The following is a 24,997-nucleotide window of genomic DNA, read 5'->3' as shown; positions in this document are numbered from 1 at the left end:
TTGAGGTTTGTGTCTTGCAAGGTTCTTTTGTTTGTCCCACATTTGCAGACAAAGGACGCAGCCCGCCAGGGGGGTTCCCGGGTCCGGCTTCTCCTGCGGTCAGGATGGTGGAGAATTCTGCCTCTGCGGTGTTGTCTCTCGTCCCCCCGGGTGGGGAGGGGTCCCGCCTCGGCTGGCTGCCTCCTGGCCTGCCGCACCAAGAGTTCCACCTGCCCGATGAGGATTTCGGCCACCTGAAGTCCAAGAAGCTCAAAGTCTGCCCTGAGAAGCCGTTGGGGGTCTGGGATGCTGGGGGATCCAGCGAGGGTCCTACGAGCTCACCTGGGGAGGGTCCTCAAAGCCTCCTGTCTGGAATGAGGGGGGTCCCCTCGGCTCTTTCTTCCCGTGAGCTGCTCCTCTCCCCAGGTTTAGACGGTGTACAGAGCCTTTTGCAAACCCCCGATTTTCCCCTGGTGGGGGCAACCCCAGCTCCCCTGGAGTCCTCCCCAGGCGCCCTTGGGGCCTCTCCTTTGCAAGCAGCTGCGGCAGTGTCTCCTGACCCAGGAAGGGGCATGGGGCAGCCTCACTTGCCGGGCCCAGCTGGAATCGACAGGAAGGCCAGGGAAAAAACCGCCAGCTCATCGGAGAAGCCACCTGAGCGTGACATGGAGCCCCCCCAGGCAGGTAAAGGGGTGCATTTGGGAGACCCAGGTAGCTGAGGGGAGACAACCACCTTGGGGAATGCAAAGAGGGCTGCAATGAAAATCTTTATATGCTGTGGACTTGCAGGGGTCTCCAACCTTGGCAACTTTGAAACGTGTGGACTTCAACTCCCAGAATTCCTTAGCCAGCATAGCATAGCTGACTGAGGAATTCTGGGCGTTGAAGTCCCACAAGTCTTAAAGTCGCCATGGTTGGAGACCCCTGCTGTGGAGGATGTCTCCTTGCACCCTCCTTGGCTGCTCCCCCACCCTTACAGAAGGTCATTCCTTTTTCTCTCTTTCTCTCCCTTCTGGCCTCAGTTTTCCCGTTCCTTTGTCCCAATGGCCACTTGGTCAGTCATTCCGCTCTGGCTTATTTCTCAGTTTGTAAATTTTACTCTCCTTCTGGGCCCTGGACTCCGTGCTTTTGCGATGGCCAGTGGCCATCACCCTGACTTTGTCGACTGCATTTTTGTCCAACAAACTGACCCCTTGGAGCAGGCGAATCACCGGCTGGCATTTTAGAACTCCTTGACCCAAGCCGAAGAGTTTTAATTTGGGAAACGGCCTGGCTTCTCTGCGCAAAGTGTGTTTTAGGGTAGCAGATGCTGCGGCTCAAAGTATTCTGGTCTTGCCTTTCCGAGGAATTGAGTTCAGTTGGTGAACTTTACTGCCTGCCACCTTTTTTTCCATCAGCCCCAAATGAAGAAACGACCGTCCGGCGAGGGAGTCTGGTCTCCCCGTGCGGGTGTGGAGGGAGCCGCGTTCCAGGGTGCAGCTGCTTCCGAAAGGGCACCGCGGGAGTGTGAACTGACTGGGGCATCATCTCTTGCCATTTCTCTCCACAGACTGGCCCAGCAGAAGAGGAGGTCCAGGGGGAGGCACCAGCAGGCACTCCGAGAGAAGGCAGCTTGAAAATGACTTCAAAACTGAAGGTTAAGGGAGAAAAATGGTTAAAAATTCTCCAGCATTTTGGTATCGTTACAAACCCAGGGTCACCCTGATAATGGAGCGTTTGTGGCACCCATCCTGCCCTGGGGGAAGGAAGGGGTTTCCTCTTGAAGCAGAGGAAGACGGAGCCTCTGGGATGGTGCTGGGTTCTACCTGTAGCTTGCTGTGGCTTTGACTGGGCTGGCACTGTGGCAGCCGAGTGGGCATTTGGCTAACTGGGGCACTTTCCAGCAGCAGCCCAGCCCTTCCTTGGTCCTGTGATGGGATCGCCCTGTGGCAGGCGCAGAAGGGAAACGGGGGCTGAGTGGGTTCTGCAGTTCTTGCTGGCCAGGTTCTCCCTGGGGGCTGGGGGGGGGACAGAAGTTTTGGCTTCAGGCAAGCCTGGAGCTGCCGCAGGACCCCCAGTGCCAGTGGGGACCAATGGCTTCTAGGCGCAGCTGCAGGGACCTTTCCTGCTACCAAGGAAGCCTGCTTGTCAGCTAGTAATCATCTGTTGGCTTATTTATTATGTTCATTTACATGCTTCCCCCTTCCCATAAAATGCCATACATAGAATTTCCATCAGATATCATGATGGTCAGAAGTTGAAGCACCCATGCGACCAACCTGATTTTATGACAGTTTTTGCAATGGGTCGTTAAGTAAAACGAACCCAGCAGTCGTTAATCCAATTCTGCGATCTTTAAGTGAATCCGCTGTCCGCAATGTGTGCGTTTTTGCCAGAAATCAGAAGCAAAGCCCAGTTCCCAGAAAGAAAGAAAAAAAAAAGTCAAATTTGTGGTTGTGTGGCTGTTGGATGCTGCAAATGGACGTAAATGCAGGCCAGGGACCAAGTGGCCAAAATGGGATCACATGACCATCTTTGAATCTGGGACATAAGTACCCCTTGTGAGGTCCATTGTAAATTCAGTCAGTCTCTAAGTGACTGGTCGTAAGGTGGGGAACTCCCTGTAAAGTCTCATGAAACACAGGCCACAAAAGGATGTTCAAGACAGGGCAGCAGCTCCGTGGCAGCATTCAAAACCTCCAAGGAGGCCAGAACAAGAAGGCCAAGCGGGTTGGGTCCTTCTGGTGAGGCAGGACCTTCACGAGAGCACGGGTGGGTCAAATCTGGTGGGGGGGGGGAGACACTGGGCTGCACCATGCAGGATGCTCTGGCCCCGTACATCCGGTTGGCTCTTGCCGGCCCCAGCTCCTCCGAATAACCCTGCGTCCTCCCGCTCTCCCTCAGAACGGCTCCGGCTCCTGCTTGGTGGACATGAGCGCTGTGTGGTGGGAAGCTGCTGACTTCGCAGAATTGTGCGTTGTGACGGCCGAGGAAATGTCCATTTCTCTGTGGAGGCCTCTGGAACTTGGCCAGTGGGGGATGGTGCACACCTGGTCCTTTACAAAGGTAAGTGAGGCCGATGCTTCTTCGGCTGTCGGAGGATGGTGCCGGCCTGCACCTGTTGCTGGTGGGTGTCTCTTTCCTCTCCCTCCCTCCCTCCCCCCAGCTGCAGTCTTTTCAACCTGAAGACTGGTGAAAGATTTGGCACTGCCTCCCTATTAGCAAAATTGTGGGTGTTTGCTTGCCTAGGTGTGCAGGGTTTAAGGTCTCCAGGGCTTGACTCTGTGAATGGTTTCTTTTTATTACGGCTAGAAGCCATAAGCTTAAAATAGATGTCCTGACAATATAACATGCATGATATAAAAATATCATATGCAATAATGCTGCATTGCTTTGTGTTTTTATAAAGTGTCTGATGCTAAAAAAAAGTACAAACTAGTTTTGTATTATTCTATAATATTACATTGTTTTATATAAATGAATGGGAGAAACTAACCCTAAACCCAACATGCAGTTCTTGGCTTTAACTGCTGAGAGCTGGACCTTGGTCAAGTTGTGGCCTGCCAGCGGAGCTGGTGGCAGACTCGGACAGTGAGGAGGAGGTTGGGGAGGATCATGGGCCAGTCCTGGAGTCTGGGGAAGGCTCTGATGGCTGCTGTGCGTCAGAGGCAGAGAGGGGGCCAGGGCCGTCTGACAGTTGAGTCAGACATCAGTGGGGCAGAAGAACAGCTGCAACCTGTTCTCAGTATGCGCATAGGCAGAGTTGCCAGAGGAAGGGAACAGCTAAGGAACAAGGATCGACTTGGGAGGAAGGGCACAGGTGGACCATGAAGGGCCCCTCCCAGAGGGAATAAAAGTGGAGCGAAAGAGGAGTGGAGTTTGCAGGAGACAATTAATTCCCTTAATTGGTTCATGATTCCTTGCCAAGTTTTGAAGATATCGCCTTGGCAGCTCTGCAAGCCAGATAAGGTCTGTGACTATAAATTCTCTCTTGAAAGACGTTGCTGGACGTGAGTGAGAGGAATTCACAGTAACTTAATAAAAAGGGGTTTTTGTCGGGACGAGGAGCTTCCTTCCTGCTCTTGGGAAGCCTAGGTCAGGACAGGTCACCTCCTTCGGACTCTGCAGATTGGGCTGCCTGAGAGAAGCTCTGGGAGTGAGCAGGGGAGGAGGAAGCCACCCTGAGCGAGGTGTGAAGAACAAACCGGTTTACAGGTAGACCCCACTGTGAGTGCCTGCGTGAGAACCAGGCATCCACCTACCTGGAGTGGGTCCTTGTGATCATCTGGATACAGGTATTCCTCGACTTACAACAGTTCATTCATGTTCAAAGTTGCAAAACAGCACTGAAAAAAGTGACTTATGGCCGTTTTTCATGCTTACAACATTTGCTTGGTCACGTGATCAAAATTCAGACGCTTGCAACTGCTTGCGGGGTCCCAGGGTCATGTGATTCGCTTTTGCGACCTTCTGACCAGCAAAATCAATGGGGAAGCCAGATTCACTTAACAAACGTAATACTAACTTAACAGCTGCAGTGATTCACTTAACAACTGTGGCAAGAAAAGTCGTAAAATGGGGCCGAGCTCACTTAACAAATGTTTCATTTAGCAACACAAATTTTGGGCTTGATTGTGGTTGTAAGTCGAGGACTACCTGTATTGTCTTGTTATGGCCCTAACCCAGGGGTCAGCAACCTGCAGCTCCGGAGCCACATGCGGCTCTTTGGGCCCTCTGCTGTGGCTCCCTATTGGGTGATCCCACCACTGTCTGGCCTCACCCCTGACCTTCCCCTCCCAGTCACTCGCCTGGCCTGAGAAGGTAAGGGTGACAGCGGGGGATGGAGAAGGGGCCAGGGCAGAGACAGAGACAGAGAGAGGGGAGAGAGAGATAGGTTAAAAGGATTTTGTGGTTCCTGGTGTTTTTTAACAACTGGTTCTCTGCCCTAATGATCAGCTGGGTAGGTGTGGCTGGGGGGGTGTCATGTGACTGGTTGAAGTGAGTGACATTGAGTTGGCCACGCCCATCCAGGTTTTGTGCCTCCCGGTGTTTTCTTTTCTGTGGGAAACAGGTCCAAATGGCTCTTTGAGTGCTTAAGGTTGCAGACCCCTGCCCTAACCGGAACACTCAAAGCTGCTGTGTCTGTGTGTAGTGCTGGGAAGGGTGACGGGTCGAGGGTCCCGCTGCTACTTTCTGTATTTGGGCTATGCCCGGGGAGGAGGGGGGAGGTCTGGCTCGGAAGGGAAGGGCTGTCGATCCTGCTGCTCTCTTTTCCAGCTTCCAGTTCTCCAAATAGTTCCCCTGTCGGGGGCTCACAGCGTGGTGTGCGCAGTGCTGGGGCGCCTGGAGACAGCCGAGATAAGGTATGTGTGGATTATGCATTTTAGCTTGACAGAGTTTGCAGAGGTGGCAAAATCGACGGCTCTGATTAAAGGACACAATTAACTTTGTTTCTGCTTGGAAACCGCTTTTGCACTTCGTGCTTCAGGTGGAAAAAAATGAAACTTTGATTTTGGGTTTTGCTGATGAGATAGGTTTGTGGTTATAGGAATGACACTCTTGTTATATAAAGGTAAAAAGTTGAGGTTTGATGCTATTATCTTATTCTCCTGCACCAAAAGGAGTCGGCCATCAGAACTTTGTTTTCTCCCTTTCTCCTACATTTTTCTCTTCCCCTTTTCCTCCCCTATTTTCCCATCATTTTCATTTGTAGTTTTCATTTTTTATATAAACTAATAAAACTTTTGAGACTGATTATGCATTTCAGCAACAGAGTCTAATGAACCCTGAGGTCCTTATAATGCTGCGGGCTTTCATTCTCAGAGTAACACCAAAATTTGGTTTGCCGAGATTTTTTTTCCTTGAACCAAATCAGGCCATTAGGTCTAATGCCCCCTAGGAGCAGTTTGCTGCTTTTGTGTATTTCAAGCAATTGTATACAACGTTGCATTTAACAGATGTGACCCTTTGCACAAGAGAAAGCACCTGAAGTTTCCGTGATTTTGTTTCTGCAAATTCTACAAATTTTCCTCCAGCTCATTCCTACCACAAATATTAAAGGAAATAACGATAGTTACATTGTTCTCCCTTTTTTCTGACCCTGTAATCCATTTTTATTGGGGTGGAGTCGGGGCGATTGAACAGAGCTGAGAATTTACTGGCTGGATGCCCTTCCTGACACTTATGTGGAGTTCGCAGCAGATTATTTTTCTTTTTGCATCCTGATAAAGTTGTCACTGCCTAGAGGATAAGACTCTTCCACAGCAGGGGAGCCTCTGTGGAAAGCATCACCTTGCTGGGTGTTCTGTTGCACCTGCTGCTAAGCAGGCTCTTGCTGACCATCTATGGGGTGGGGGGAGGGGGTTGGGCATGGAGAGATCAGAAGGACATGAACGAATGTCCTTGGAAAAGAGCCTTGGTGGTGCAGCAGACTAAACTACTGTTAAAGTAGTACTTAGCTGCCAGCTGCCTACAATTACTGCGAGTTCAATTCTCACCAGGCTCAAGGTTGACTCAGCCTTCCATCCTTCCGAGGTAGGTAAAATGAGGACCCGGTTTGTGGGGGCAATAAGCTGACTTTATATAAAAAAGAACACCGCTTGGGGGGGGGGCAAAAAGCCCTACTAAGCAGGTCTATACAAAAGTATGAAGGCTATTGCTTAATGCATTGTAAGTCTCCGGAGAAGGGCAGCATATAAATTGAACTAATAAAATAAATAAATAAATCGAACTAATAAACACCCCATTCCAGATCAGCCTCAAAATGTAGCAAAGGCTTCTGGCCACAGCCTCCATCCCCTCCTTGAGAAAAGGGGTCTCAGAAGACCCTCCAATCTCGACCCTCTTGGGAATCAAAGAGGACTCAATCCTGGAATAATCAGGTAGCTTCTGGCCTCTTGCTGCTGTTGGATCTGAGCCCATCTCTCCCCACCCAGAACCAAACATCTCCCTCCAGGTACCAGGACGGGACTCCTGCTGTGTCTCTGCTTGGCCTGGGGTGGAGAAGTACAACTGGACATGGTCAGCATATTGATGCTCCCTCACCCCAAGCTGGTGGGCGCCCTTGGTGGCAGAACGAGACATTTGGCATTTCCTGATTTCTGTAATCCCTGTAATCTTATTGAAAGTGCAGCGTCCAAAATTTGCCATTTATAGATTCAGCGTTGCAGATGGGAAACCTTTGACGGGCAAATTCCACAGTTTGTTTTTATTTCACAATAGCATGTTACAGTGGTAAACTCCAAATTTTTTTACTACTGGTTCTGTGGGCGTGGCTTGGTGGGCGTGACAAGGGAAGGATACTGCAAAATCCCCATTCCCTCCCAACTCCTGGGAGAAGGATATTCCCACCCCACTCGGGGGCCAGCCAGAAGTGGTATTTGCCGGTTCTCTGAACTGCTCAAAATTTCTGCTACCGGTTCTCCAGAACCTGCTGGATTTCACCTCTGGCATGTTGGTATTTTTATTAGTGTATTACTCCCATCTTAGAGCTTTCCTGCATTGCTGTAATTGATAACCGCTTGTTGACTGGTTTTGTTGTTGCATGGTAAGTAGACCCCAGATCATAGCAGACTTCTGTTCTTCCAGGCTTTTGCTCCATTCTTCTGAAGACGACTGTGCTAAAGAGGAGCTGCTCAAAGCTGGAAACATAAACGCCGTTCTCGGTCTGACCGATAGGAAGCTGGTCAGCAGCGGTTGGTCCCTGCAAGGCCAAGAAGTGGAAGTCTTTTCTTTCTCTGAGATGGGAAGGTGAGGAAGGACTATGGTAAAGCTCTTGGGGAAGACTCTAAGAAATAGACAAAATCAATACAGCAGGGAAAGAAATGGAGCTCCGGATTTGATCTGGACAAGGGTGCAGGCGGGTAATACTCGTTCTGAGCACGTTGGCAGTGAGTTCATTTTCCACGCTATAGTGCTGGAAATCAGGAGAAACTGTTGGTTTTGCAGGAGCCACAAGAGGTGGGCTTGGATGATCTCTTCCCTCACGCCATCGCTCTGCTAAACACCTAACTCCCTCAGCACTGCCCTGTGCCTGAAGACACTTACCCATGTAGTAGGGCTCTATTGCTATTATCCTTCTCCTCTTTCTTACTACCGTCTCCTATTGATTATGATTCATCACTTGTTTGTATCTTATGAATTACGATTGTATCTTATGATTTATGATCTATGACTTATCACTTTGTTGTTTGTATGTACACCGAGAGCTTTTGCACTGAAGACAAATTCTTTATGTGTCCAATCACATTTGGCCAATAGAGTTTTCTATCCTATCCTATCCTATTCTATCCCATTCTATTTTCTATTCTATTTTCTATTCTGTTCTGTTCTGTTCTATTCTATTCTATTCTATTCTATTCTATTCTATTCTATTCTATTCTATTCTATTCTATTCTATTCTAAATATTCCACTCTACTCTACCCTACTCTGTACTATACTAGTACTCTACTGTACTCTACTCTTGCTCTCTACTCTCTACTCTCTACTCATTTTCCATCCTACAAAGAGGCTCTGAAAATCAGGAGAGCCTGTATGTGTTGCAGGAGCCATAGGAGCTGGGCTTTGATGTCCCCGAAAGAGACCGTCTTGGCTTTTGCCGATGTGGCTGGACTGCAGGAGGCTTTGCTTGGAATGACCGCCATGAACTGCATCGTGCTCTGGTGAGCCCACAGGCTGCTCCGCAGAACTTTCCTCAGGCCCAACTATTTTTCCTCCTTAAAATTCTGACTCAGTTCAACAAAGACGTTACTATAGATAACACACAAAAACGTATGTATAAACTATATTGCTATTGCAAAAAAATGCTCAGTGCATAAATGGAAAAATGGAAAACTAACTGAAAGGGGTGGAGGAGTGAAATAATTGGAAAAAAGATGTTCAGAAAAACTCTAATATCTCAAGTACAAAAGTTTTAATTATGTATACATACATACATACATACATACATACATACATACATACATAAAAAGGGACATGGTGGCTCAGTGGCTAAGACGCTGAGCTTGTCGATTGAAAGGTCGGCAGTTCAGCGGTTCAAATCCCAAGTGCCACATAATGGGGTGAGCTCCCGTTACTTGTCCCAGCTTCTGCCAACCTAGTAGTTCGAAAGCACGTCAAAAATGCAAGTAGAAAAATAGGAACCACCTTTGGTGGGAAGGTAACAATGTTCCATGGGCCTTTGGCGTTTAGTTATGCCGGCCACATGACCACGGAGACGTCTTTGGACAGCGCTGGCTCTTCAGCTTAGAAACTGAGATGAGCCCCGCCCCCTAGAGTCGGGACCGACTAGCACATATGTGTGAGGGGAACCTTTACCTTTACAGCTTAGGCTGAGACCATGCAGAGCTAAATATTGCCCTGTCCAGCCTTGCCTCTCAGTTGAAACTCAGTATTTGAAGAGTTGACATGCTCCATTGAACCAAAATAAACATCTGATTCATATTTCCAGAAGTATACTGTTACCCCTATTTATCAAATTTCATAATATTCTAATGATAATATAATAATATATTCCTTACACCTTATACATTTTGAAAACATAGTATAATAATATTAAGTTATGAACTTAAAGTGTTGGAAGGTGCTTGGGACCAGTGATGTCATATCTATGTCCAATGTTTTTAATTTTGAACTACTAATAAAAAAACTTTTTAAAAAAATTCAAAATTAGAAAGCTCCATTTTTAGTTTAGCAGTGCATAGGAGAGTGTGAGGATCTTAACTTCCTTCCTAGAACCTAATTCATAACAGCAATAATATCTACTGTATTTTTTGGAGTATAAGGCGCACCTTTTTCTCCCCTAAAAGGGGGTGAAAATTTAGGTGTGTCTTCTACACCGAATGTAGCCCCGCCCACCCACTGGCATCCACCTTTTGGCCTCTGCCTCCCAGCAGTTACCTCCTTGCAGCAAGCAGCAAGAAGAAACAGCTCCTTTCAGGTTCAGCACAGCCTAATTAGCACAAGTTGATTGAATCAGCCTCCTGACTCAGCTGTTTTGTGGGGACCTCTGCTGCTTGCTGCAAGGGGGTAAATTGCTGGGAGCAGATTTTATTTTTCTTGTGCTAATCAAGCTATGCTGAAAACGAAAATGAAAGTAAAGCAGGCTGCTTGCTGCAAGGAGGCAAAATTGCTGGGAGGCAGATTTCTTTTTCTTGTTTTCCTCACCAAAAAAGATAGGTGCATCTTATAGTCCGGTGCATCTTATACTCTGAAAAATACGGTAACTTGCTTCCTGGAGTTGTGAGTGCTCCATCACTGGAGGTTTCCGAGAAGAAATTGGTCAGCCCTTCATCCAGGATGCTGTAAGGCTCCTGCCTTGGGCAGGGGGTTGAACTAGATGACCTCAAAGGTCTCTTCCAGCCCTGGGATTCTGTGTTCTAACCAACAAGGAACTTTCACCAAGTACAGCCATAACATCTGCGGCAAACATCTACGATGACAGCTCACCTTTTTTTTGAAAATCCTTGGAAGACTCCAGCAGATATGAACAAATAATTTGTGCTGAATCAAATGAGTTTTTAAATTCCATTTCAATACAGAGGGAGAAATGAATTAGGAATGTCTAATTTGATTCATTCATATTAAAAATGAAGAGAACTTGAACATATTTACTGGAATCCCTGCAACTACCTCGATATACGGAATGTCTTGAGAGCGTCCATCTGACATTCTGTATTGCCCGCAGGTTTGTTTGGGATGCCAGAAATGCTCACAATTGGATCTGAGAGACTCGGCCTTCTTTCCTGGTGTCAGACCTGCCCTAACTTAGACATTTAGGAAAGAAAGACCCTCAATTCCATTTGGTTGAAGTGATAAGGTCCTTTTACTAAAGTGGTTGCAGCGAAAGTGAAGCTAGATCTGAGCATTCCTGCACAAAGGTCACATTTTCTCCCCTTTCCCTGCTCCCTCTCCCCACTCCCCCCTGCACCGACCAGTCCCATCAGTGTCCAATAATTTGATGTTTTGAGAACTGCTTGGCGCCTCTTGATATAATTTTGGTGTCTATTCCCAGGCTGGTTTATTCTGGTTTGGCACCTCTGGTTTTCATCAGCCTGTCTCCCTCTCACCTCCCCCCCCCCCATTTGTCTTCCTATTCCCATGCTCTAACTTTATTTCCGCAAATTCCTTCCCTCCTCTCCCGTGCTTTATGGCAGGATGTCAGCAAAGCGAAGAAGCTGAAGATGGCAGACCTGACACCTGTTTTTTCTGATGACAGATGGAGATTCAGGGTGATCCTCCCTCTGTAGCAGCTGCTAGCTGATGCCATACACCTTTTTGTGCACAGCTGGTGCCCTCTCTCTGCTTTACCTGGAAAAAAGACTTAGTGCAGGAGAGAGCAGGAAACTGCCACTGGTTTCCCCACTTCGCTCCGCTGTGACGGCAGCTTCTTTCTTCGAGAAACACTGATTTATCGGGATTGCTTCTTTGATCAATATTCTGCCTAGCAGGCTCTCTTCTCTGGTCTCTGCTGGGCTTGTCCTGGCCAGGCAGCCGAAGGGACCTGAATCCCTGCTGCCAGGATCTCCTCCAGGGCTGAGCTTATGGTGGACTTTTTGCCTTGCACAGGAACCTGGGAACCGGGCAGTTGCTGAAGAAGATCCGGGTGGGATGGTCCTTCCCTGCGTCCGTCTGCCACAAGGCCTACTCCGATTCGGTAGGTGCCTCCGGGTCCTCTCTGGGAGAGGCAGGAAAAGCCCCTGGAGGGCTTGTGGCCTTCCTGCAGGTCAGCTTTGCAGCCCTGGCTTTGGTTTCCCCCCCGAGAGCACCGGTGAGGCAGGAACGAGAACGTGGGTCTGCATTTGCAGGAGCTTGGATGAAGAGGAGGTGCTTCTCCTTTGGGAAGTGCAGGTAGTCCTCGACTTACAACCATTCGTTTAGTGACCGTTCGAAGTTACAACGGCACTGAAAAAAGTGACTTAGACCATTTTTCACACTTATTTATCTATTTATTTATTTATTTATTGGTTCGATTTATATGCCGCCCTTCTCCGGAGACTCAGGGCGTCTTACAATGCGTTAAGCAATAGCCTTCATACTTTTGTATATACCTGCTTAGTAGGGCTTTCACACAAACACCCCCCCCCTCCAAAGCGGTGTTCTTTTTTATACAAAGTCAGCTTATTGTCCCCACAAACCGGGTCCCACTTGGGACCTTTAGAGCATCCCCATGGTCACACAATTCGGATGCTTGGTAACTAACTCACATTTATGATGGTTGTGGTGTCCCGGGGTCACATGATCCCCATTTACGAGCTTCTGACAAGCAAAGTCAACGAGGAAGCCAGATTCACTTAATAACCGGGTTAATCATTTAAGAACTGCAGTGATTCACTTAACAAATGTGGCAAGGAAAGTCATTAAATGACCCACTTAACAACATAAATTTTGGGCTTGTGGTTGTAAGACAAGGACTGCCTGTACTGAGAGGCTGGCATCTCTCTAGGGCAGTGTTTCTCAACCTTGGCCGCTGGATGATGTGTGGACTTCAACCGGGGAATTCTGGGAGTTGAAGTCCACCCAGCGGCCACGGTTGAGAAACACTGCTCTAGGGAGAAGAGAAATCCCTTGGGCAGGACTTTGATTTCTCTGAGAGTCACGTTGATAAGCATTGCGTAGACTTTCCTATTGATTATTTTTATAATTAAATTCATAGCCAAAGAGATTATCATTGATCACTATTCATTTGTCGCCGGGGGTCATGTCAGGGGTATTGGACAATGCCAGGCAGGAAGCATTTGGGGGGGTCTTTTTTCATTTGTCAGATTTCCCCCCGACTGTAGATATTTGGATGTCATAAATGTTTTGAGTTGATTTCCTAGAGGTAGGGAAGTTCAGGGTTTTAAGATTAATTATGTATTTGGGGAGATTGCTTTTAAATTCTGGTATGTGCAGTGGAGCCCTGGTAGCGCAGTGGTTGGAATGCAGTATTGCAGGCAAGCTCTGCCCACCGCCTGAAGTTCAATCCTGATGGGGCTTAAGGTTGACTCAGCCTTCCATCCTTCCAAGGTCGGTAAAATGAGAACCCAGATTTTGGGGGGCAGTATGCAAATAATGCTGACATTGTAGACTGCCCAGAGAGAGCTGTAAAGCACTTTTTTTTTTTTATTTGATTTATATGCCGCCCTTCTCCGGAGACTCAGGGCGGCTTACAATGCGCTAAGCAATAGCCTTCATCCTATTGTATATTTATACAAAGTCAGCTTATTGCCCCCACAAACTGGGTCCTCAATTTACCTACCTTAGAAAGGATGGAAGGCTGAGTCAACCTTGAGCCTGGCGAGATTCGAACCTGCTGTAATTGCAGGCAACTGGTCTTAATAACAGGGTGCTTTAGATCACTGTACTACCAAGGCTCTATGGGGATATATTGTATGTATCAGCCTCTGCATAGAGAAGCCAGAAGCAGAGAAGGTTGACTTCATATAACTGATGCATTCAGTGTCTGAACCAGTAAATCATCATCTTATTGAATCTGTTGACCAAGAGATAATTGAGAGGCAGTTTGGTGTAGTGGTTAAAGGCACTGGCCTAGAAACAGGGGGGCTCTGAATTCTAGTCCTGCCTGATAGATGAAGAGGACTTTGTCCCAGTCCGCACTTCTCAGACCCAGGAAGGAGAAGAAAACGGCAACCATTTCTGAAAAACTTGGCAAAAAGTTGCCTGAAGGCACATGAAAAAAAAAATCGTGGGGTGGGGTGGGGAGGATGTTCAGAAAGTATCCTGAGTTTATAACTGGCCTCCTCTCACCTGCCGAACCCCCTTTGTGCAGCCCCAGGCTCAGTGTTGTTATGAGCCACCCTGTGAATGTGTATCTGAAGCATCCTGTGCTTACCTGACCGGTGGCAGAGCTGATGTCCCCCTGGGTGTTTTCTGTCTTGCGGATCAGGGCCTCCTCTTCCTGGTCTTCAGCCACCCACACACCAAAGACAGCCAGCAGCCTGGGAACCCCGCCTTCCAGATTGTCGCGCTCAATCCCAAGACCGCCAGAAACTCTGAGGTGATGCTCTTGGCCCCGCCCCCCGGCATCCAAGGAAGGCAAGTCGTGGCGGAGGGGGCGGGAGGGTTGGCTGCTCAAAACCCAGCAACCTGTAGCCAAATTAATTTGACAGTGGAAAACACACCCCTCCCCACTCAGAATGAAAGTCTCTGTCTAGGTGTCAGGCCTGTCCCAACTTGGCATTTAGGAAAGAAAGACCCTCGACTCCCATTTGTAGCGAAAGGTATACTTTTACTAAAGCCAAGTGGTTACAGCATAGGCAAAACCAGATCTGAATATTCCCATATAAACCCAGTGATTTTCCCCTCTCCCGAGGCCTGCCCCCTTAACCATAAGTGTCCCAATAGTATTCAAATTTCGTGTTTTGGTAACAGTCTTAAGGTGCCTCTTAGGTATAGTTTCGCATTCTGTTCTTGCACTCATGTCCTTGGATGCCTGGGCTGTTCTGGACTGGCACCCCTGGTTCCTGTCATCCCTCCCCCTTATATTCCCCTCCCCCCCAATTTATGGCAGGATGCCAGCAAAGTGAAGCAGGCTGAAGCATTTGCGATGGCAGATCTGACATGCCTGCACTGAGCCTTTTGGAGTCTCCAAGGAGGCCTTTCCTCCACCTGGATTGTTTTAGGTGGACTCTGCAGCTCTGCGTGACAAGGCACAAACCTCTTCCCATTTCTTCAACCCGAGGACATCAAGCAGAGCCTTCCCATTGCAGTTCCTTGACTGCAGCTTGCAAGCTGTGGCGCTGCCTCCTTGCCTACCCCAGAGGAGGTGTGTGATCCAAGGACTTCTGCCCGGCTCCTTGGGTGCTTCTTCCTTTGCTGACCAAGCCGGTCCTCTCCTGCCCAAGTCCGTTGTCCCTGCAGATCAGCCAGTGCAACATTCTGAACCCTGGTTGAATGTGCTCCGATACCCAGCCAGGCTCCGGGTGGGCAGGCAGTTGTGGTAGAGTGCAGGCACTGAGCCCTGGAGGATGGCTGGTGCTTGGCCCATGCTTCTAAGCCCTCCAACCTCAAGCGACATATTTTTATATATATATATATAAAATCCATCTTCCATTAAACTGTGTGTCATCTGGGTACAAATGTTTGTGCAATAACAGTTAAAATTTACAATCATATTCACTATTTAATATATTCTTAGCTTAATACCAATACATTAAATATCTAATACTTACTTACTTACTTTATTGATTGATTGATTGATTGATTGATTGATTTGTCAACAAATATAAGGAAACAAGTAACAGCATAGACATGGACACATGACCAAAAAAAATTGGCACAAATAAATGGATATAAATAGGCAAAACATAGCCATAGATACATAGAATGAGTACATATAAATGGGGACAGTGGGACAGGGACGGTAGGCACGCTGGTGCGCTTATGCTCGCCCCCTTAGGGACCTCTGAAGAAACATGAAAGGTCCACAGTAGACAGTTTAAGGTAAAAGGTATGGGGGTTAGACAGACTAACAACAGGATCAGGTAGAGTGAGTGACTACATCCTCTTCTTAATTTGCTTAACTCTTATTAACTATTTTCTATATTTTACTCATCTACTTTTATTTCTAATTTTTATTATTTGTCCTCTAACCATCGATAAAATGTTTCCCATATCACATGATAACCAATTTGTTCTTTCTTTTTAATTGCCAAAACGGTCTACCAGCTGTGAAAAGCCTAGTAGCTCTTTTAGAAAAAGAAGAAGAAAATAGCAGTCAAAGCTTGTTGGTGCCCAGATTGAAAGCAGGGGCCTTTCCTGGGTGAGGCAGCCAAGAGAGCCACTCTGTTTCCCGAGCATCGGTGCCAGAGGAGCCGGAATGCAAAGCTGTTGGCTGGGCTTTAATTTTATAAGCAGCCTTCTGTCTTTCAGAAATTACGCATTCTTATAAGACTCTGAAGAGAAGCAACTGGCAATTGCTCTCCAAGCAAGCAGGCACAGGAATCGTGGCCCAGGCAAATTCCCCCCCCCCACCCAGTGGAGGGAAGGGTTCAAAGGCAAAAAGCTACTTTTTCCAACCAGTTTCATTTCCTGCTGGTTTCCCCCTGCATGCAGTGCAGAAAAGCCCCATCCTGTGCCCAGAAATGCAGTTTGGGGGAATGAGCCTGCTCGGCCTTAACCTGCCATAACAACACTGAGTGGCCCCTTCCTTCCCCCCTTAACTCTGTCCCCTCCTCAAGGTGTTTTCTGGTGGCTGAGAAGAGGAGGAAGGGCTTCCCAGAGACGCTCCATTGTGGGAGTCTCCCATTTACCGCTCTGATTCTGCTTAATCTGAGCTTCTTTTTTACACTTATCTTCTGTCCAAACAACTTCCCCCCTAAAAAGGGGGTGAAAATTTAGGTGCGTCTTCTACACCAAATGTAGCCCCGCCCACCCACTGGCCTCCACCCTTTGGCCTCTGCCTCCCAGCAGTTTACCCCCCTACAGCAAGCAGCAAGAAGAAACAGCTCGTTTCAGCTTCAGCCCAGCCTAATTAGAGTCTTCGGAGAGTGGGTGGCATAGAAATATGGCTAATTAATTAAATAAATAAATAAATTAGCACAAGTTGATTGGATCAGCCTCCCGACTCTCAGCTGTTTTGTGCAGGCCTCTGCTGCTTGCTGCAAGGAGGTAAATTGCTGGGAGCAGATTTTTTTTTTCTTGTGCAAATCAAGCTATGCTGAAAACGAAAATGAAAGTAAAGCAGGCTATTTGCTGTTTGCTGCAAGGAGGCAAAATTGCTGGGAGGCAGATTTATTTTTCTTGTTTTCCTCACCAAAAAAGGTAGGTACGTCTTATAGTCCGGAGCGTCTTATACTCCAAAAAATATGGTAACTTTATTTATTCATTAAATTCATATGCCGCCCGTCTCACTGTCCCGAGTGTTATTATATGAGTGCGCCCCAAGCAGGCAAGAGACGAGGCTCCAAAGCCTGCAGCTTCCCAAAGGCTCTTTTCCTGGTCTTTCAGGTACTTGGAGCGTGACGTGAGGGGCTCTTCGGCAGCAGCTGTCTTGACATCCGGAACCATTGCGGTGTGGGATTTATTTCTGGGGCAATGCACTGCGTTGCTGCCCCCCAACTCTGGAGGCAGCTGGTCCCTGGCCAGGTGGTCAGTCACGGACACTTGCCTGCTGGCTGGGCAAGAAGATGGCTCGGTTTATCTCTATAGGTACACAGGGGGGCTCCACCCTGGTTGAGAGACCTGCAGACCCGGCCTCCTGCCTTCCAAGAACTCTGGAGCCGAATCCCTGGGAGGGCAGTTCAGGGACACGCCAAGCTCACAGTGGTGGCATTGCGAAGTGCCCTCAAGGAGATCCAGTTTTGTCAAAGGGACTCAGAAATAGGCTTGGTCACAATCTACCTGGAATATTTCTTCTGCAAACGCGCCAGAATTAATAGGAGCTATACTGGTTGGATAAGGTTTCGCCTCTTTTGGAGGCAATTGCTCTGCACCTGTTAAAAGGAATGAAACTGATAAAGCAAGTGACACGTTTCCTTGACTCTTCTTGAATACGTGATGATTTTTTGGGTAAAATGTTAGAAGTGACACTGGATAACATGGCAGTAGAATGTTATTTTTTTAGGCAGATCCAAGTACATTCCTGATAAAAAAATTTTAAGCTAATGCAGAGGAACATGTGAAGTGGCTTCTGTGCCTGTGAATGGGGTATTCTGCTAGCTGGGATATTGCAGGGATATTATTATTTATTATTTTATTTTATTATTTCATTAGATTTATATACCGCCCTACTCCTGAAGGACTCAGGGCAGTGAACAGCCAAGAGGTAAAACACACAGATTACAAAATTTAAAACAGTATAAAAACCTAATTAAATAAATTTGGCCCGGAACAGATTAAAACACCCCTAAAGTTTTAGACAAATGTAAAATTTACAATTAAAAAGGGAGGTTAGGCCAGGCCAGCCTGTTGGAATAAAAAGGTCTTTTTTTTTTTTTTTTTATTGCAAAAGTTTTACAATTACATTTTCACCCCTTTTTTCACCCCCCCACCTCCCTCCCCAAATTTCCCGTCCTCCCTAGCCCTCCCTAACCCTCCCCCCCAGACTTCCCTATTATGTACTCATAACTAATAATACTGATATATATACCTGAACCCATCCCTCCCCCTATATAATTTTCCCTCTTTATCTCTTTACATTAAAATATTTCTAATACATTGTTTTCAAATAAAAGCTATTTGGTACTTTCTAGTTTGGTATTTGTTCTGAACATATTCTATCCACCTTTTCCATTCCCATTCATAAGTCTCTTGTGAACAATCTTTTAAATATGCTGAAATCTTCGCCATCTCTGCAAAACTGGCCATCTTCAAAGTCCATTCCTCGATAGTAGGCAAAGCTTCATTCTTCCAATATTTACCTATCAACAATCTTGCTGCTGTTATCATATACAATATTAATTTTATTTCACCCCATGTAAAACCCTTAACTATACCCAATAAAAACAATTGTGGAGAAAATTGAATTTTTTTCTTCAAAACATTCTGCATGACCCACCATATTTTTATCCAAAAAGCCTTAACTTTCCTACAGGTCCACCAAACATGATAATACGTAGCATCCAAACATTCGCATCTCCAACATTTTGGCTGAACATTAGGGTACATACATGACAACTTTTTAGGATCTAAATGCCATCTATAAAACATTTTATAAAAATTTTCCCTCAAATTCTGCGACTGTGTAAATTTAACATTCTGAACCCAAATTTTTTCCCATGTTTCCAACATCACTGGTTCTTCAAAATTTTGTGCCCACTTAATCATACAATCTTTAACTAATTCCGTTTCTGAATCCCTTTCTAGCAAAACATTATAAAGCCTTTTAATATGCATTGGACCTTTCTCTCTTATATGTCTAACCAATTCTTCCTCATGCAACATAATACCAGTTTTTTGGTCCTCTTTCCATCTCAATTGTAATTGATTATATTGTAACCAGGTTAAATTAATCCCTTCGTCCAACAGTGTCTGCAATGTCTTCAGCTGCCATCTGCCCGCATCTGTAAAAAGAACCTCTTTGTATAAAAACCCCCCGAGTGACATTATATTTGTATTCCACAAGGTATGACCAAGATCCAGCCATAGCGGTATTTTATAATCCCATTTGAGTCGGTGCTTCTTCCAAACTCTCATCAAAGAGTCTCTAAGTATATGACTTTTAAATACTTTATCAACTTTGTCATCATAAAATAGGTAAGCATGCCATCCAAATTCAAGATCAAAACTTTCTGCATTCAATATTCCAGCCTTTTTACTTCCAAACCAATCACTTGTTAAAGTTAAAGCTGCTGCATCATAATATAACTGTAGGTTTGGAAGTTTAAGGCCTCCTCTTTCTGGAACATCTTGCATAATTTTCAATTTCACTCTCGGCTTTTTCTCGTTCCAGACAAACTTATTAAGTCCAGTTTGCCAAACTTTCAGTTGTTTATCACTTTTAAGCACCGGAATCATTTGAAACAAAAACAGAAATCTTGGCAAAATGTTCATCTTAACTGCTGCTATTCTTCCAAGTAAAGACAGTTGCAGCTTTTTCCAAGTCCCCATGTCTTTCTGAACCTCTCGCCACAACACCTCATAGTTATTTTGAAACAATTTCATGTTTGATTCTGCAACCTGAACTCCAAGATATTTTACCTTAGGTACAATTTCAAAACCTGCCCTCCTTTCCAACTCATGTTTACGATCTTGTGTCATATTTTTGACTATCATTTTAGTCTTTTTTGAATTCACTCTAAAACCTGAAACTCTACCATAGTCTTGTATAATGTCGTTCATCAGGATTATTGATTCCATTGGTTGTGATAGGGTAACCACCAGATCATCTGCAAATGCCTTTATTCTATAATCCTCTTGCCTTATCATTATGCCTTTCAAAATTTTTGAGTCCCGTATTATATTTAGCAAGACTTCCAATGTTAAAATAAATAAAAGTGGGGACAACGGACATCCCTGTCTTGTTCCTTTTTCAATTTTAAACTCTGTCGTCAAACTTCCATTAATAATAATCTGTGCTAGGGACTTCCGGTTTCCTTGTCTTCGGCGACGGCGGCGCTCTTTGAAGCTCCGCCAGCCCCGCCGCCTGTAGAGCCGCTTCGCGATCGAGAAGCGGCTCGAAAACTTCAAAATCCTGAGGATTGTTGGAGGAGAGATAGCAGGGCACAGGTCGAGCCCCTGTAACCCCCCAGGGAATTGTTTCTGGGGAGGAAACAGGCGTGGCTCCCTCCCAACCTGCTGAGACTCCGGGCGGCGTGGGACGATTCTGCTTCTGCAGAACAAGCCGGCTGCAGGAAACTTAAAGCGAAAGAACCAGCTTTAATAAACAGCGAAACTACCTGAATCCTGAAATTTGGAAACGCAAGTATTAGCACTTTGTTGACTTTTCAATCTGAGAAAATGCAAATGAGTGAAAGTGCTTTGAAAAAACATGGCGCCTAGCTTCAGAGTTAACGAGCCAGCGAGTGTGGATTGGTGAAGTTACTTTGTTTTGCTACAAAGTTTCCAAGTTGCTACTAAGCTGCCTTGCTTGTTATAAGAGAAATAACTCGGAAATTTTTTCCCTTTTCAATATTGGACTTTGCTTTATTTTAACCCTTGTTTGATCAAATCTGGGGGACTTTTTTAGAAGTCTTTGTGCAGGAGGGAAAGGAAAAGGAACCTCCCTCTTTAGAAAAACTAGATCACGAGCCAGGATGGCTTCAAAGAAGCAGGAAGGGAAGGCATTAGGGGGGGGATCCCCCACACACAAACAGCAAACGCAACTTCCCCCTGCTCAACAGTTACAAACTCAGAAAAAAGAATTTGATGTGGCAGATTTAAAAGAATTTATTTCTAAAACTTTGGATGATAAATTTCAAGAATCACAACAGGAACTTCAAAAATCACATCAGGAATTTTTGCAGGAAATTAATGAAATTAAAGACATGGTGAAACAGAATCAAATTATGGTGACCAAAAAAATATCAGAAGTGGCGTCTGGCCTGGCAGATTTTATTGGGAAAGTTGATTTTAAAGTTGAAGAATTTAAATCAGAAGTTAATGTTAGGATGAAAGACAATGATTATAAAATTGATGAAGTTGATAATAAAATGCAGAGAATTGAAGATGAGATTGTTATGATACAATTCCGGGCGATGGAATTTGCCATACGGCTTCGGGGAATTCGAGAGGAGGAAAGACAGGACTTGAGACAAGTTTGCTCTGAAGCCCTGGCTAAGATTCTACAAGTTAATCCTGATTTGGTATTTCATAAAATAGATAAAATTTACAGAGTGAACTCTTGGGTGGCCAGGCAAAGACAATTACCCAGAGATGTGGTCATATACTTTACTGAGAGAGAAATTAGAAATGATATCCTGCAAAAATCTTTCCACACCTCTATACAAGTGGGGGGCTCACGGCTTGTAATTTTTAAAGAGTTACCTCCTAAAATGCTGAAAGCTAGAAAAGAATTTGGTTTTCTTGTTAAGGAATTGAAAAATTTACAGATACCCTTCCGGTGGGATGCACCAGCTGGGGTAATTTTCAGATATAAGGGAGAAGGATATCGGTTGAATACCGTGGAGAAGGCGCAACACTTTTATAGTACTATTCTTATGGAAAGAACACCATCTCCACGTACATCTACAGTTCTGGAGATTAAGGAGAGTGAAGAGAGGCAATTGAAAGAACAGTCTAAGCAGGAATTAGAAAACGTGCAAGGTGCAGAAGGAGGTATTCTGAGTGAGCCATCGCTGGATTCTTCTCCAATTTTGGATTTGATTCAGTTGACTGAAGTTAAAGATCAACGTATAACTAGAGCTCAATCCAAGCTACTTAAACAGAAGCAACAACAACAACAGGAAAGACAAGACAAGAAGGCAGTTAAGAGCACTGCACAAGAGATTGGCGCTATGGGAGGAGCGAGATCGAAGCTTGTGGATGAACTTCAAGCATATTGCTCCGCGCTCCATGAAGAGGTTAATGACCTTTAAGTGTTTATCTTGGAATGTCAATGGGTTGAATTCAGCACAGAAAAGGAAAAAATTATTTACATATTTGAAACAATTTAATAATGATATAATATGTTTACAAGAAACGCACATTACAACTCAAGATCAAAAATATTTGATAAACTCAAAACTAGGAGCACATTATATATCTTCAACTTCGCAGAAAAAGAATGGTGTGGTTATTTATGTAAATAAAAAATTAACAGCAAAAGTTATAGAAGTAGATCAAGATGGCAGATTTGTAGCAATTGAATTGTTTACAGCAAATGGACAAATTCTTTTGATTGGAATTTATGCTCCCAACCAACAACAGGATTATTTTTACAAGATGTTACATACTAAAATATTGCAATGGGACTACAGATCTACTTTAATTATGGGAGATTGGAATGGAGTAATTGATTCTAAATTAGATAAAAAGAGCTTGGCAAAGTCTAGAATTAGATTACCACAGACCTTTTTTGATATGAAAGAAGATATGGAACTAAAAGATGTTTGGAGAATACATAACCCAAATGAATTGGATTACACTTTTTTTTCTGATAGACATAGATCTTTTTCTAGGATTGATTTTATCTTGTTGTCAAATGATCTACTTGTTAAGACAAAAAGAACAAAGATTTTTCCAAGAATTTTGACTGATCATAGTCCTGTATGGATAGAAATCGAGATGGATAAGGTTGAGAGACGTTCTTGGAGATTAAATGAGAACCTGTTTAGATATGAAAAAAATATAATAGAACTTAAAAAGCATTTGAAAGAATTTTTTGAAATAAATTTGAATAAAGGTACCCCAGTTGAAATTGTTTGGGATGCAAGTAAAGCTTATATGAGAGGGGTACTTATCTACATGAATTCTAAACATAGACTGTTCCGACAAAAGAAAAGATCTGAGTTGGAAATGGAAATAAAGAATAAAGAACAGTTACTTATTAAAAACCCAACAGATGAAAGAATACGAAGTGCTATAAAACTTTTGAAAGACCAATTCCAAATGCTTATGGCGGAACAAGTTGCAACAAGTTTACAATACGCGAAGCATAATACATTTTGCAATGCTAATAAACCGGGCAGATGGTTGGCTTACACATTGAGGAAAAAACAAAGTATACGGACTATTGATAGTATTGATATTGGAGGGAAAGAAATCTTTCAACAAAAACTAATTAAAGAAGCTTTTGTGGATTATTACACTAAACTATATGCCAAAGATGAGGTGCAGAATGGACTTATAGAAAAATATTTAAAGGATAAGAGAGTTACAAAAATTACTGATCAACAAAAGGAAAGAATGAATTATCCTATAACAGAGGAGGAGATAACAGCAGCAATTAAACAGCTAAAAACAGCCAAAGCTCCTGGCACGGATGGTTTGACTGCAGTGTATTATAAAACTTTACAAGCTGAAATGGTGGGACAACTTAGAGATTTATTTTGCAATATTCAACAAGGGGGTAAAATACCCCCATCCTGGACAACTGCTTATATATCTTTGATACCAAAAGAACAAGTTGGTCCTAAAAAACCAGAGAACTACAGACCAATATCTCTTTTGAATACAGACTATAAAATTTACGCGAAGGTATTAGCCAACAGGTTGATGCCAGTAATCCAAAAGGTGATTCATGAGGACCAAGCGGGATTTATTGAGGGTAGATACATGAAGGACAATGTAAGGCAAGTAATAGACTTATTGGAATATCTTGATAAGAATAAACAGATTTCTGCAGTGCTGGTCTTTTTGGATGCGGAGAAGGCCTTTGATAGAGTGGATTGGAATTTTCTACTAAAGACTTTAAAAAAGATGGACTTTGGGGACCAATTTATACAGGCGATTTCAGCAATTTATCAAGAGCAAAAGGCACAGATTATTATTAATGGAAGTCTGACGACAGAGTTTAAAATTGAAAAAGGAACAAGACAGGGATGTCCGTTGTCCCCACTTTTATTTATTTTAACATTGGAAGTCTTGCTAAATACAATACGGGACTCAAAAATTTTGAAAGGCATAATGATAAGGCAAGAGGATTATAGAGTAAAGGCATTTGCAGATGATCTGGTGGTTACCCTATCACAACCAATGGAATCAATAATCTTGATGAACGACATTATACAAGACTATGGTAGAGTTTCAGGTTTCAGAGTGAACTCAAAAAAGACTAAAATGATAGTCAAAAATATGACACAAGATCGTAAATATGAGTTTGAAAGGAGGGCAGGTTTTGAAATTGTACCTAAGGTAAAATATCTTGGAGTTCAGGTTGCAGAATCAAACATGAAATTGTTTCAAAATAACTATGAGTTGTTGTGGCGAGAGGTTCAGAAAGACATGGAGACTTGGAAAAAGCTGCAACTGTCTTTACTTGGAAGAATAGCAGCAGTTAAGATGAACATTTTGCCAAGATTTCTGTTTTTGTTTCAAATGATTCCGGTGCTTAAAAGTGATAAACAACTGAAAGTTTGGCAAACTGGACTTAATAAGTTTGTCTGGAACGAGAAAAAGCCGAGAGTGAAATTGAAAATTATGCAAGATGTTCCAGAAAGAGGAGGCCTTAAACTTCCAAACCTACAGTTATATTATGATGCAGCAGCTTTAACTTTAACAAGTGATTGGTTTGGAAGTAAAAAGGCTGGAATATTGAATGCAGAAAGTTTTGATCTTGAATTTGGATGGCATGCTTACCTATTTTATGATGACAAAGTTGATAAAGTATTTAAAAGTCATATACTTAGAGACTCTTTGATGAGAGTTTGGAAGAAGCACCGACTCAAATGGGATTATAAAATACCGCTATGGCTGGATCTTGGTCATACCTTGTGGAATACAAATATAATGTCACTCGGGGGGTTTTTATACAAAGAGGTTCTTTTTACAGATGCGGGCAGATGGCAGTTGAAGACATTGCAGACACTGTTGGACGAAGGGATTAATTTAACCTGGTTACAATATAATCAATTACAATTGAGATGGAAAGAGGATCAAAAAACTGGTATTGTCAGGTATGCTTCCTTCAGTATCCAGGAAAGAAAACCCCAAACTCAAGCA

General features: G+C 44.4%; 1 protein-coding gene across 2 annotated transcripts in view; it reads left to right on the top strand.

Moving 5' to 3' along the window:
• Positions 1-17,422, top strand: part of PKD1 (polycystin 1, transient receptor potential channel interacting) — a 204,593-nt gene extending 187,171 nt beyond the window's left edge. For both annotated transcript variants that reach the window (XM_087878425.1, XM_034420597.3), the window contains 9 exons: positions 49-659; positions 1,529-1,615; positions 2,863-3,024; positions 5,236-5,321; positions 7,546-7,707; positions 8,503-8,619; positions 11,525-11,612; positions 13,845-13,993; positions 16,907-17,422. In XM_087878425.1, coding sequence (XP_087734551.1) covers positions 49-659; positions 1,529-1,615; positions 2,863-3,024; positions 5,236-5,321; positions 7,546-7,707; positions 8,503-8,619; positions 11,525-11,612; positions 13,845-13,993; positions 16,907-17,135 — 1,691 coding nt within the window. In that variant the 3' untranslated portion in view covers positions 17,136-17,422. The remainder of the gene's footprint in view (positions 1-48; positions 660-1,528; positions 1,616-2,862; positions 3,025-5,235; positions 5,322-7,545; positions 7,708-8,502; positions 8,620-11,524; positions 11,613-13,844; positions 13,994-16,906) is intronic.
• Positions 17,423-24,997: the final 7,575 nt, after the last annotated feature.

The sequence above is a fragment of the Pantherophis guttatus genome, chromosome 14 (genome assembly GCF_059756535.1).
Source record: "Pantherophis guttatus breed Tessera chromosome 14, ASM5975653v1, whole genome shotgun sequence".
Classification (NCBI taxonomy): Eukaryota; Metazoa; Chordata; class Lepidosauria; order Squamata; family Colubridae; genus Pantherophis; species Pantherophis guttatus.
The sequence above is the reverse complement of the archived record's forward strand: the minus strand, read 5'-3'. Positions and strand labels throughout refer to the sequence as shown.